This window comes from Lactuca saligna, chromosome 1 (assembly GCF_052625555.1).
Source record: "Lactuca saligna cultivar CGN05327 chromosome 1, ASM5262555v1, whole genome shotgun sequence".
Lineage (NCBI taxonomy): Eukaryota > Viridiplantae > Streptophyta > Magnoliopsida > Asterales > Asteraceae > Lactuca > Lactuca saligna.
This window is the reverse complement of record NC_136417.1, coordinates 142252876-142268796: the sequence shown is the minus strand read 5'-3', so window position 1 is coordinate 142268796 and position 15921 is coordinate 142252876. Positions and strand designations below refer to the sequence as shown.

The 15921-nt window shown below is 34.0% G+C and overlaps 1 protein-coding gene across 1 annotated transcript; it reads right to left on the bottom strand.

The window, feature by feature from the left end:
* Window positions 1-8844: 8844 nt before the first annotated feature.
* On the bottom strand, window positions 8845-10378 carry LOC145044961 (epoxide hydrolase 2-like). Its single transcript, XM_078993326.1, has 3 exons — window positions 9828-10378; window positions 9472-9716; window positions 8845-9269 (listed from the first exon to the last, which is right to left on the bottom strand). The coding sequence occupies exons 1-3, from the start codon at window positions 10302-10304 to the stop codon at window positions 9026-9028; spliced, it is 966 nt and encodes a 321-aa protein (XP_078849452.1). The 5' UTR covers window positions 10305-10378; the 3' UTR covers window positions 8845-9025.
* Window positions 10379-15921: the final 5543 nt, after the last annotated feature.

The following is a 15921-nucleotide window of genomic DNA, read 5'->3' as shown; positions in this document are numbered from 1 at the left end:
TAGCACAATGGTACGGAGCGCAAAATTATATCTATTGCAAGCTCCTCAGGAAAGTTCACATTAAGCTTCAGCAATCGATCCACATACCTTTGCATTTTCTGCATGTGGCTCGTGACGGAATCCCCATCCTTCATCATGGTTGTTATCATGGAGCAGATGATTTCATACCTCTCTTGTCGTGCACTTTGATGGTATCTTTCCATCAAATCTTGGTGCATTTCATAAAGGTAGAAATCCTCATAGGACTTTTGGAGTTCCACTATCATCGTGGCCATCATGATGCATGCTACTTTCGTAGCATCCTTTTCATGTGCCTGAAAGTCAGTGATCTCCTGAGGAGTTGCAGTGGTCTCATCAATCACCTTAAGCTCCTTGTCAAGGACATATTCTTTGTCCTCGTAGCGAGTAATCATCCTGATGTTTCTAATCCACTCATTGAAGTTGGATCCATCAAAGGTGACTTTCCCACACAAGTTCATAAGGGTAAAGGAGCCATTAGGATTAGAGCCAGAAGCAGCATTGTTTGAAGACATCTGAAGGAAGAGGACAAGATTAGTTTAGATATTAACAGAGTCCTTAATAATACACCCAAATGTAATATTAAGGCTAGGATCCAATCACAATATATTATAACTTAGAAGAGGTATGTCGTAATCCAAGCTATAACATATTTGAAAGGTAGGTGAATGACGATTCACCAATTTCCACCACGAAAACCGAAATATTAGATATTAGGTTTTTGTTTGGTTCTTAGAAATTCCTAGATTCTTTGAGATTCAATGAACTTTTCAAAGGCATGTTTCAATCTCTAGTGTGCCCTCCAAGTTTTGTGACTGGGATACCGAGGATCACAAAACGAGGTGTGAAGTAACCATGCAAATCACTTGGTACCCTTAAAGTTTATCACTCAATCGATGTGTCGGTAAACCAGACACGCTCCACCGATACTATAATAAACCTTAAGTCACCCTTTACCTACCTTGTTAAGTCCAAGTTAGTGTGTCGGTTAACCACACACGCTCCACCAACGACTTAAACAAAGTGTAAAGTGTAATTTCATGGTTTAGCACCTTATTCACATTTTTCCTAAAGTAACTAAGATTGGGAATTTAATAAACATTTATTTACATTATAATATTCATCATACTTTTATGAGAATTTATAAGTCCTTCTCTTACCCGTTCGGATAACGACCCTCCACCAGTCAAGCGAGCGGTGGGTGAGAGTGGACACCCATTAAGTTGCCATTTTATAGGCAACAACCTTATACCCACCTTATAGACCAGCTTCGTGAATGAGGCGTACTAGCGATAAGACGACTTTGTTCTTATACATATATATATATATATATATATATATATATATATATATATATATATATATATATATATATATATATATATATATATATAATTCATAAATTATAATAATCTAAGTATAAGGGTTGAATTTTAACTTTTAAAATTCTAAGGGTTGGAACTAAAGTTTTACTAAGACTTTACTTGTTCCAAAACTTGAGGGCAAGTTTTGTAAACTTTCAAAACTTTTCATTTCTTGTAACTTATGAGTTTAAGAGAGTAATAAAATGAAGACTCTTCATTTTTCTAACTCTTGTGTTCTTTTAATGGTTTTATTCAAGTGTGACTCTTGGTTTTCCATAACTTGAGGACAAGTTATGGACTCCATTAAAACAAATTATGATCAAGAATTAATCTACCACATAGGTTACAAATAATTCTTATGATCATCTAAAACATCATAAGAACAAGAACATGAATATGAACACTTTCATAAATCAAAATACACTTAAAACTTTGTAATTTTGATAACTAGTTGTTGTAAATGAATTAGCAAAGACATTACACCATCTAAAACAAGTTTTCAAGTACCAAAACAGTTTAGGGTAATGTTTCTAATCCATTTCCAGCAACTAAAGTCGAAAATATGCACTCTGTCGACCCTACTCGCCAAGTGCATAAACCTACTCGACGAGTAGGTTGAAGATACAAGTGAAGTCGACGAGCCCCCCATGGACTCGACGAGTCCAGCAGTCAGACAGCAAGTTTTTCGACTTTGTTCAACTTTTTTAGCACAAATAACAAACAAACAAGCCTAGGCTCTGATACCACTGATGGGTTTTGAGCATTCTAACACTTCCTAAGTGTACATGCAACCCTAATAACCTTGGATCTATGTTTGTCTAATTATCATGCAAAGTTGAATTCCAAGGCTATATTCCTATCTAGCATACATGGGGAACAATTTTTAACTTGAATGATAGATAGAATAACTTACCTCGTTGTTGCTTATGTTCCTTGAAACCTTAGGAGCCTAGCACTCCAAGTGTGATGCCTCAAATGCTTCACACATCACCAAATGCTCTTGGAAAGACTTTTGAGAGAATACACACTTCTTGAAATCGGCCTAGCCCTCTTGTTTCCTTAGTGTAACCGATTTTGGTGGAGAATGGGATTCTTATATAGTGTTGACACATCTAGGGTTACACCATGTAAACCCTAATGTGTCATGACTCTTCATTTCCATGACCCATGGGTTTGTAACTCCCATGGAGCATCCATGGAGCATCTTATGGGTGGAACCCAACTTGATAATCCATGGAGCCTCTTAGCCCACTATACAATATATGGATGATTTACATAATCAACCCATATATTTAATTAGTTATCTTTTGATCACTTAATTAATTCTAAATTAATTCTTGATCAAACTAATCAAATAATATTATTAATATATTAGAACTTATAATATATTAATAATCTCCAAGTGTTATTTCTCTCCTTTAGTCTATCCAATTGCATGGTGCCATGCAACCCAAATGGACAATGTCGGGTCGGGTCAAGTACATACCAGAAATAGTTATGGACTTAGACACCTTATCCAACAGATTGGGTGAAGATAGGGTCTTCACAATGGCAGAGGAGATAGATGGTTATGGAGCATTGCCTTGGGAAGGTAAGGAAATCGCGCAAGGAAAGAAGGGGTGAACCCCTATGGGTTCCGTTGCAGTACTCGGAGAGTACAAGAAGGATTGTCGGTTGAGTAATTTGGGTTTCCAGAATCTACAAGGTCAGGGTTGACCCGAGATTATTTTCCGCAAGGATTGACGTTAGTCTGAATAACCGGGCGGAAGACCAGCGAATGTAGGCAGCTGGGGATTGGACTAATTAGTGGGGTATTGGAGGTAGATCACAGGCGGTGGATCATAGCAAACTTCGAGGATGAAGTTTAGTTTAAGTGGGGGAGAGTTGTAACACCCAAAGTCTAGAAGGCCAAGAAAGGAAAGAAAACCCTAATTTTAAAGGGCGACTCGGTGAGTCCAAGGAGGAACTCGGCGAGTCCGAGCGGAATCCGGGTCGAGGAGTAAGTGACCGACTCGGCGAGTCGGCCAAGGGGACTCGGCGAGTCTGGTCTGTGCGAGGAAAACCCTAAAATCGGGACTTGGAGCCTATTTAAACACCTCATTATCTCCCCTAGGGTTCCTTTACTTCCTCTCAAACCCAGAACACCAAACCCTAGCCTCCATATCCATTATTTGAGCCATTTGTTGCCTTGAAGGGTGCATCAAAGCTTGGAGAAGGAAGAAGGAACTTAGAGGAGCAAGAAAGGACTATAGATCTGGGATTGTAAGTACATTTCTGAGCATTTGGAGGTAATAAACTAGTTCTTGGACCCTTTTTTCACCTAGATCTATGTGTGGTTGTTGGGGCTTTTTAGCCATAATGTTATTTATTTGAGTTAGAAGCCAGATCTGAAGTTGCTACTTTAGATCTAAGCATATTATGGTCTTGAGAAGCATAAAGTATCAGCCCTTGAGTTGATTATGGAGCCTCTTTGCCTTAAACCCTAGTTTATGGTGTATTTTGCCTAGATCTCCTTCTCTACACGTAAAGTTTGCAAATTTACGTGAGAAATAGGCTTGTGAAGGGTAGATCTACAGTTTGGAGTCCATGCATGACTCAAAAGCCCTTTGCATATAAGGGGATTTGAATGGACTCGGCGAGTCCTTTGAGTGGACTCGGCGAGTAGCATGAAGGTGAGGAGCAATTCGACGAGTGGGATAAACAGCTCGTCGAGTCAGATGAAGATTGCCTTGTACTCGGCAAGTCTGTTCTTGGACTCGGCGAGTCAAGTTGCGAAACCCCAAACCCTTCGAGTTGAGACTCGAATCAGTGAGTCGGATGGAGACTCGGTGAGTTGGACAGGTCAGGACTCAGAAATCGGTAGACTTGGCGAGTCATGGACTGAGTCGGCGAGTCGAAACGCGAAGGGAAGGATTCTGAATATATGAACTCGGTGAGTCAGTAGGGTGACTCGGCGAGTAGGGTTGACCTGGAAGGTTGACCTTGACCAGGACATTGACTTGGACCAGGGTTGACTTGGTTGTCTTTCGGGGGTCAGTTAGACTCAGTGTTGCATTGATATTGGTAGTTCGAGGAGCAAGGGGAGCAGTAGTTCGGTGAGTTGTCGGGCAGCAGCTAGTGAGATCATCAGCAAGTTCAGCCAGTGCAGGTGAGTTTCCCTTTGTGTGAATGGGTCTAAGGCCACAATGCCGGCCCATGTAGTTATGAGTAGAAGACCCGGGGGTTAGCCCTAGTACGATATTCAGGACGAGGTCCATTAATAGCGGGCAGGTGCCCAAGGATTTGTTTATATGATAGTTTATACTTGTTGTCTGTGTGATACATGTATGTGCCTGGTAGGGAGGTGAGTGTGGGCGAGGTCCCGTATCTCACCAATAGCAGAGTGTGGATGGGATTCCATATCTCATTAGTAGCAGAACATGGGCGAGGCCTAAGTTAGGGAAGGAGTGAGAGTGGGCTTGGCCCGTATATCACTACCAGTAGGAGAGTGGACGGGGTTCCAGAACTCATCAGTAGCAGGACAAGGGCGAGGCCCAGGATAGGCGAGGCCTTAGGACAGAACCAGTTGTATGTGTTTAGTTTATGTGTTGTGATATGTTTATGTGTTATTATTTGTTGGCGGGCGAGGCCCTGTGACAGGCGAGGCCTAAGTGAAACAGATCTGTAACCGAGCGGGGCTCGAAGCCAGGCGGGGCCTTTAGCGGCGGGGCCGTTGTAGCGGGCGAGGCCCGAAGCAGGGGGTGACGCCCAAGATAGCGGGCGTGGCCCAGTATGTGCAGTATGTGATTATGCATGGTATGTAGTAGGGTGGGGAACTCACTAAGCTTCGTGCTTACGGTTTTCAGTTTTGGTTTCAGGTACTTCTGGTAGCGGAGGGAAGAGTTCGAGGTGATCGCATGGCACACACCATTGAATAGACAGCCTGGGAATGTTTACTTTGATAATGAATATGTGTTTTGAAAACTTATACTCTGATTATGTTTTGGAATGATGACTTTGCTTAAAGTAATGTTTTATTAAAAGAAATTTTTGGTCTTGAATTTTGGGTCGTTACAATGTTGTTGTATATAAACCATTGTCATATTAAAGCTACAACTTTTGAATAGATTGGACAAAATACTTAAATTGTTAATTTAAATATAACATTACAATGTCAACTTAAATATAAGTTTCAGTTCCACTTAAAAAACCAGAGAATATTATGTAAGAAGTAAAAAGTGATAAATTATAGTGATAAATGCAAAAATTAAATTGTAATATCAATTTAACTAAAATATTTCCTAAAGATATTTTTATAATCGTTAAAAGCTTTCGAATAAGTAGCTTAAAATAACTTATAATAACAACATTTAAAAATAACTCTATATAAATGATTATATTGTTACCTTTAAAATAAAAAAACAATGTTTGATGTTTTAAATAATTATAATGATAGAAATGAAAACATTAAGCAAATAAATTTTAAAAAATTAATTAACAATAACAATTATAAATAACATTAAACCATATATTATATTTAATTTTATTCAAGTGTAACTCACGGGTAGAAGTCATTCAAACGAATGAAATTATGCAGTTATAATAGATGTATATATTATCATATAATTTAAAATAATAAACATATATTATATCAATTTACTATAGGAATTATTATATCAAATTTAACAACAACGTTATCGCTATATTTAAAAAAACATATATCTGTAAAGACTTCAATCATATAGGTGTTCATTTGAAACGCGCAACGCGCGGACATTTGCCTAGTTATATACTTATAAAGGAAGCAATTTTTCTTTCACAACGTTCATTTGAAACTCCAATATATTTTTTCTTTCACCACATTCATTTGAAACTCCCATGACTTTTCAATTTCTTTCTAATAATGATTATAAGTTGGTTAATAATGTTAAATAAATAGCAAACCTAAAGTGTACTCATATATAAACTAAAATTCAATATTAAAAAATATATATTTACTTCTACTTATAAAGTCATGTTTTTTTAACTTTTAACGTATTATACTTAATTTATTAGTTTTAATATATTGTTGGATGTAAACCATTATCATTTTAAAACTATAACTTTAATTTGACTAATTTGTATAAAATACTTAAATTATTAATTTAAATATCACACTAAATGGTCAAATAAAATATAAATTTTAGTTTAACTTAAACAACACAAAGAATATTTTGTAAATAGTTAAAAGTGATAAATTGCAGTGTCTTTCTAATAATTATTATAAGTTGGTTAATAACGTTAAATAAATATCAAACCTAAAGTGTAACTAAAAATAAACTAAATTTGAATGTTAAAATATTATCTTTTACTTCTACTTATAAGTTATGTCTTTAACTTTTAATATATTATACTTAATTTATTAGATTTAATATGTTGTTGTATGTAAATCATTATCAGTTTAAAACTACAACTTCTGAAAACTTTGGACAAAAGACTATTGTTAATTTAAATATAATATTACAATGTCAACTTAAACACCAATTTCAATTCCACTTAAAAAAAACCAAAGAATATTTTGTTTATAGTTAAAAGTGATAGATTGTAATGTTAAATGCAAAAACTAAAATGCAATCTCAATTTAACTCAAATATTTCATGAATATATTTTTATAATCATTAAAAGTTTTCAAATAAATAGTTTAAAATAACTTACAATAAAAATAGTTAAAAATAACTCTATATAAATTATTATATTGTTACCTTTAAAATAAAAAAATATATATATTTGATGTTTTAAATATTATAATGATAGAAATTAAAACATTAAGCAAATAAATTTTAAAAAAATAATTAATAATAACAACAACTATAAATAACATTAAACCTTATATTATATTTAATATTATTCATATGTAAACCGCGGGTAGAAATCATTCAAACGATTGAGATTATGTAGTTATAATAGATGCATATATTATCATATAATTCAGAATATACAATATATTATATTAATTTAGTATACGAATTATTATATCAAAATTTAACAACAACGTTATTGTTAATTCATGAGTAACTCGTGGATAGAAGTCATTCAAACGATTGATATTATTATAATAGATATATATATATTATCATATAATTCAGAATAATCAATATATTATATTAATTTAGTATACGAATTATTATATCAAATTTAACAACGACATTATTGTTATATTAAAAAAAACATATATTTATAAAGATTTCAACTATAAAGGTTTTTCTGCACAACATGCGGACATTCACCTAATATACTTATAAATGAGACATTTTTACTTACACCACATGCATTTGAAACATCCATAACTTTTGAGTTTCTTTCTAATATTTATTATAAATTGGTTGATAATGTTAAATTAATGCAAAAACTAAATTATGATAATAAATTAACTAAACTACAATACTAAAATATCATATTTTACTTATATTTATAAAATTATGACTTTAACATTTTAAAATATTATAGTTAACTTATTAGTTTAAATATGTTGTTGTAAGTAAGCAATTGTGATTTCAAAGTCACAACTTTTGTATAGTTTATAATTTTGTTCAAAATGGTTAAATTATTAATTTCAATATAATGTTAAACGGTTAACTTAAATCCGAATTTTAGTTAAACTTAAAAAAATCGAGAGATTATTCTATAAATGGTTATAAGTTATATAGTATGGTGTTAAACCTAAATTGCGATCCTAAATTAACAGAAAAACCATGAAACTATTTTTTATAGTTATTAAGAATTTTTAAATAAGTAACTTAAATATAACTTACAATAAGAATAGTTAAAAGTAATATTATACAAAAAATTATAATGTTATGTTTAAAAACAAAAACAATGTTTGTTATTTTAAATAATTACAATCAAAGAAACTAACACTATTCATCAAATAAATTTTAAAAAAACTAAATTTTTTAAACCAAATTAAAATAATTAAGACTTCCCAAATATGTTATTTAAAATAAATTACAACAATAATAATTAAAAGTAACATTATATATAAAAATTATATTGTTACATTTAAAAATAAAAACAATTTTGATGTTTTAAATAATTATACTGATAGAAATTAAAATAACAAACATATAAACTTTTTAAAATTAATTAATCATAACAACAACTATAAATATCATTAAACCATATATTATATTTAATTTTGTTCATGAGTAACCCATATATAGAAGCTATTGAGACAATTGATATTATATGATTTTAAAAGATGTCTATATTATAATATAATTCAAAACAAACAATATTTATACCAACTTATTATAAAATTTATTATATAAAAACAAACAACAACAACGTTATTAATATATTTTAAAAAACATAGACTTAAAAATACTTCATATATATTCAAATATATTGTTGTATTTTACACAACACGCAAATATTCGTCTAGTTTAATTATGAAACAAAACAGTCTCCGAGTGTATCCGGATTCCAACATTCGTGAAGAAGTGGAAAAGCGAAAAGGTGAGTAGCATCCAACACATTGTTACAACAAAAAGAGTTTCCAGTTGCACCATATATGTGCTCTTATTACAACACATTATTATTTAAATGAGACGGATAGAAGCTGTCTATTTTCCCTTTAGATACAATATATACATAGCATAGCCTGAGCATTGAAAAGAAAAATGAAATCAGAATTTACTAAGAAACTCAATTATTTGCTTGCTGATCTCATCCGGTGTCTCTTGGTTGATAAAGTGGGCCACACCTTTCATTATAACAATTTCTTCCAAAAGTGGAACATCTCTTTTAAACCCATCACCATGTATGTAGTCCTTGGCAAACATTTTATACATCAAGTCTAGGTCCCCAACGATGTATTTTGATGGCACATTCACTTTAGCACCATGCCATGCCGCCGTGAGTTCCCAATTCCTACAATGATATATATATATATATATATATATATATATATATATATATATATATATATATATATATATATATATATATCAAACTCAAAAATGAAGCTAAAGAATCATATATATAAAATCAACTAGACTTCATATATGTATTGGTTTCTCTATGTAGATTGCAGCGGTATTTGAGAGTTATATTGGGAGTAAATGGGACTTACAAATGAAGAGCTCGATAATAGTTAACAGGACCAGTGATGCCAGTATTTACTAGATGTCTAGCAAAGTATTCAATATCTTCCTCTGACAACCAATGCGGCAAGGTGACCGGGGTATCACCAGGTGAATGTCGAAATCCGTTGCCTTTGGATATGTAATATGGTTCAGCGTCTCGATGTGTAAAAAACTTTTTCAGAAAAACTGGAATACCCATTTTAGCCACCTCAGCTTCAATTTCTCCTGGTTCCTATTGCAAAAAAAGCAAAAAAAATAAAGCCGAACACAATCAAAGACTTCTTTTTTGCCACTTTTCTATATATTTGTAATAATAGTAACTGTCGAAAAAAAAGATATCTACCTGAAATCTGACCATGTAATGCTCCTCTCCGTATACATGTCTTGAGAGCTGGACGAGGTCTCCGTTTGGGTTCCATGGAACAAATGGCACGCTGAGGGTGACCAGAGCTTTAACTCTATCAGGCCTAAACATGCACAAGTACCACGCAATGATCGCTCCCCAGTCATGACCCACAACAAAAACCTTCTCACCTTCACTTGTTATTGCGGCAAGAAGACCAATCATATCCCCCGCGAGATGGTGCAAGGTGAATTTGGTGTGGTCATTGACCGGTGCACCTGTTGTGCCACCATACCCACGCAGGTCTGGTGCCACGGCTCGGTAACCATGATCAGCCAAATACACAATCTGGTGGCGCCAGGAATACCAGAGCTCAGGGAAGCCGTGGAGGAACAACACCAATGGACCTTGACCCTTTTCAGCTATATGAATGTTGAGTCCATTAGCACTAACAGTCTTGTGCTGGATCCCCTCCATCTCTTTCAACAAAAGTTTTAAAGTATGAGTAGTCGTGGATCAGTTGGTATGTGGATGTATCAGATATCAATACTTATAAGACTAAATGGTATTTGGTAGTATGTACACTGTGTAACCCCGCCATTTCTAGAAGACATTTGACTCCAAGAACGCCCCCCACCGCTATCTCTTATTAACATTTACCAAAATAATATATATATATATATAGGATATAGATCCGGTAAGAAATTTTTTTTGGTAGGAAGGTAAGAAGTTTTTTTTCTACATATTTTTTTGACGAACAAAAAAAATGAATCACTAGTTGATTCATTTGTAAGATGATTCACAAGAAAAAATTCTCAAAAAAATATCTTTATGATTCATTTTTAAGTAAATTAAGAAAAAATTTACTTTTATGACAATTTTAGTGAATAACAACAAAATCATTATATAAATGAATCATCGAGATGTTTTTTTGAGAATTTTTTCTTGTGAATCATCTTACAAATGAATCATCTAATGATTCATTTTGTTTGTTCGCGAAAAAAATATGTAGAAAAAAAACTTCTTACCTTCCTACCAAAAATTTCCTTCTTACTTGATCTTGACTCATATATATATATATATATATATATATATATATATATATATATATATATATATATATATATATATATATATAAAGGTAACTTCAATTGAGAATTTACAAAAGGTGAAAAATATAGGAATCATTCTCAATCAATCATTTATTTCTACCGCAAAAGCCTCCAATGTATGGACGAAAATGTGAAAGGAATACGCGTGTTTTCCAACAAAACAAGTTTCCTTGAACTATATTAATTATTAATATACAAAAACATAGTTTTTTTTTTCATTTTTTTAATTCTTAAGATGATATTTTTATCGAAAAAAGATTTTAAATATATCAAAATTCATAATTTTTTATTTTCTATAAATAGACATCAATATTGATATAGTTTTAAGATAATTTTTATTTTTTTATTTTTATAGTTTCAGCTCTTGTTATTCATAAATGAATAAAAATACATAAGATTTTTAGTACAGCATATTTGTTATTCACTTATGAATAAAAAGTATGATTAATTTTTTTATAGTATAAATATCATTAATATATGAGTATAACATATATATAAACTCTTTACAATTTACATCAGCTCTGGTTACATATTATATTTACATATAAATAAAACATGTATTAGTCTTCCTCACAATTTATATTAATATATGAAAAACGCATTTATCATAATGTTGTTACACTTTGTTTGTTTTTCATATATTAATAAGTAGTTCAAAATTTTTAAACACGTCGACTTTTATTAATATACTACTTATTCATATTCGAATAAAAAATGAACTGTAACTAAAATCTAATAAATTTTTTATTTATATATGAATATAAAATATGACGACCACTAATACACATTTTAATCATATATAAATATAACATGCGACGAAAGATGATATAAAAAACATATTTTAGGTAAAAAAAAAAAAAAGTTTTATTACGTGTTATATTTATATATAAATGATAGTTAAACTGTAAAAAACTTAAGCATACATTTTATTCATAAATGAGTAACGAATGTACTATAATAAAAATCTGATCGATTGTTTTTGTGTACATTGTTTTTTGTGACAACCTGAAATTTTTATTTGTATAAATTCCGCATTTAAGCACTTCAAAAATTAGCGAAATTCATCTCAGAACATTTTTGGCCGGATTTAATCCCGTTGAAATATTTTAAATAATATTCGTCAAGCGAACCAAAAATAAGGAAGTATAAATTTAGAGTTGTCGTGTTTAACGTAAGTTGCGAAACTCCAAAAATTTGGAGTTTACGAACGTAAACTCGGAGTTTACGACCGCAAACCACCGAGAGTATAAATATGACACTTAGTCATTTTCTCTCATTTTTCCAACTTCCACCTCAAGAACACTCAAGAAATCCTCTCAAGTATCATATTTCTTTTCCGTCAAATCCGCTCAAACGTAAGTGTTTCTTGCCTAGATTTGTTCATATAACACTTAATATTGTGTTTTACAACACTTCATCCATGGATTTTCGATTTTGCTTAGATCATCAAGTGTTCATCAAGAACACCAAGAACACACTAGTGTTTTTGGGTCCTAAAACACCCTTGCAAGGTTCCTCTAAGTAAGTATACCATTCCTAGCTAGTTATTTTCTTATTGTGCTTACAAATCCATAAAATAAACCCAAGAACATGTGTTTACGGTTTGGGAATATCCCAAAACCGTAAACACCCCAAAAAGGGATTTTGATCCCCCAAACTCCTTCCAATGATTGCTTAATGAACTAGGGACTTGTATGAATGATCTAAGGACCCTGAAACACAAAATGGATGGGGTAACCATGAGTTTACTGCTGTAAACTCATGGGTTTACGGTAGTAAACTCCCAATGAATATTCAATAACTGTAAACACCCTCCAAAGGGTGTTTAAGTGCCCTTAACACCTTCCTATGCTCGTATAAGTGACTAGAACCTTGCATGCATGAGTTAGAACCACCAAAACACAAGAGAAATGGACAAACATGAGTTTACTGCCATAAACCCATGTGTTTACGACCGTAAACTCCCAAGAGAGTGGTCCAAAGACCGTAAACTTCACAAAAAGTGTCCGTTTTGAGCCCTAGTCACTTCCTTAGCCCAAAACCTTCAATAGATGACGCTCAACCTGAGAATTCCCAATTTTGCCCCACTTAGAACACTAACCACCACCCACTGGTGTGAACCCCAACATAATTTAGCCGACAGTTTCTAATGCTTAAATGAGCCCACACTCAAATCTTCAAGACCCAAAGATAGGCTCTCCAACTAGTATCTCAGTAACGAGCTACTTCCCTTGGCGCTCTCATCCACCAATAAATAACGGTTTACTAAAACCACAGAATCCTAACAATGTTGAATAACCATCTTGTGGGACCCTGCTCGTAGACCTCCCACATGATACCATTCTTCCCAAAGTGATCCAACAATTCTACCACTCTCAGCTCTAGAAATCATATCATTTAGGGCCTCGCACCCTCACTCACTCACCATCTCAATCATCCACAGCTGAACTGTAGTAGCTGAAACAACCTTTCCCCTAAACTGTGCTACCACTACTCCCATGACATAGTCTCCAATCCCAAAAGTGCAATAAATCGCATAATCAATCCTTACCGCCCGATACAAGAGATCCAAAGAGAAAAGGATCTTAGATCCTATGAGTTAGGACGGTAATCGTGTGTACCTCACAAGATAATCATGCCACATCAACTCATGCGTGCTGACCAGCTTTTAAATACTATCGCCAACCCCTGCAACTAGCTGACCCTGAGTTGGAATACAACCGAAATCATGAGTTCACAAGCCTGCTCGTTCCTTCGAGCTCGAAAACTGAAATGGTATAATCCTTGCCCTAGAAAATGACATTCCAATCCTTCAGTTAACCATTCTACTTCCATCTGCAAAACTCCAGTTGAGCATAATCATCACTCCCTTTCGGAATCCCTACGACTTGCATTTCGGCCTCGAGCAAAACGCCCTAAGTCTTAATTCCAGAAAATCATGCGATATCTACTCCCTCTCAGCCTGTGGAATGTAATGAGTACAAAATATCTCCCTGGTCCCAAGTAACTGCAACCCTCTGCTCATCAGAATATGTCCTATTAACAAGTCTCAGTACTGGAAAGCTTGATCAACTCCTCCACCTTGCCGCCGTTACAGTTGTTGTAGCTGATGCGTCAACCGTTTCAATAATGGTTGCATAGCACTCGTCAAAATACTCAACCATGGCGGTCTTAATAGACCCAAACATATTCGGAAACTATCCCCGTACAATCTCGATCACCACCTCCCAGATGATCACACTGACACGATTCTCTAACATTAGTGACCTATCTTGGCTGCTAGCTCCTGGTCTTGATTCGGATCCGATCTCAAGATATCTTGTAACCACCATTATGATAATACACCAAAAAGATCTCTTATAAGCCATATGACGGCAGGGAACCAACTCTCAACTAAACCCCAACGGTTGTGACTTCCTTGATACGCGTATGGATCATGTGCTTTCAGTAGTATGGGCCCATACTACCTTTCACACCTATCCATATTTGTCTCAATTATCACCACAATGGCCAAACTCTATACATAACATGGCGAGCGCTCAATCCTCACTCCTAGAGAAATGCTAAACTATCTCATAATTGGCCTCTCGGCCTCTCACGACCCACCCATCGATGAAACTTCCACTAACCCTATAGCACTAGTGTATGCTATCCATACATAACATTGGACCCTATAGACATTCGAATACTCGGTCCTACTTTAAGCCCGCAACTAATCTAGGAACATGAAATAAAGCTAAACCAAATATTCTTAGGCTATAAGATCTTAATTATGTATAAGTTATGATGCATTCACTGAGCAACTACAGTAATGATTTCAATTTCATATAAGGAAAACTCTAGGCTATTAGGTATCATACAATTAGGTAATTCCAGAAGACCCCTAGCCTAGTACTAGTATGTTGTTCTAACATATCACAATATCAAATAACCGTATGGTATTTTGTGGTCTACTTACTGACTCCGTCTGATCATACACTTGCATCCTCCATTATTATTTTGAAAACCACATGAAAATCATTTTGAAAATATTTTCCTTGATTTGAGATTGGATTCACACAAGTGTTCCTCCAATTCACTCAACCCAAGGCTCTAATACCAACTTGTAATACCCATAAAAATCAAGCCAATTTGAAACTTTTTCGATCATCTAAAAACCATTAGTTATTACAAAATGTTTTCAAAATAGTTTAATGTCAGAGTATCCCAGAAACCATAAGTCCAAAACACGAGGATGTAATGGTCACGCCTTTGCCTTGCCGAGATATCTGAAGCATCTGAAACAATAAACTGAAACTATAAGCACAAAGCTTAGTGAGTTCCCCAAAACTACTGATACACTGCACATAACACATTTACAAATAATAGCATGTACTGGGTCTACAACTTTACATACTGGATTACCCCTTGGCCCATAGTATAAGTCTGGATTGCCTCCCGGGCCAATAGATCACATATGGATTGTCATCGAGCCCACAATACGAGTCTCCCTCATCTCGTATTTGGAATGCTCTCGGGTTGTTGGTTACCGCATGGAGCAATATCACCTCAACCCATCCATATAATATGTCAACATATAACACAACTAATGCACATACAGATAATCACATCATACTACAGGTAGTCCTACAGATCTACCCAACTTGAATAGCAACTAACATGCAACACTAACTCATACTCAACATACTACCAAGATACTAATCTATCGGATCATCTCAACATATAACATCCTATTTACCAGGACACTGACTAATGGATCATAACAATTTATAACATCCCATTTACCAGGATACTGATCTAACAGATCATAACAACATATAACATCCCATCTACCAGGATACTGATCTAAAAGATCATACAATACTCAATCAAAAAACATATCAGGATAGCATACCAAATAGGCCGGCCTTGGTGCCTTACACCCTTAAGTACAGTGAGGATAACTCACCTCACACAGCTGAAGTCCCACGAATAAAACTCCA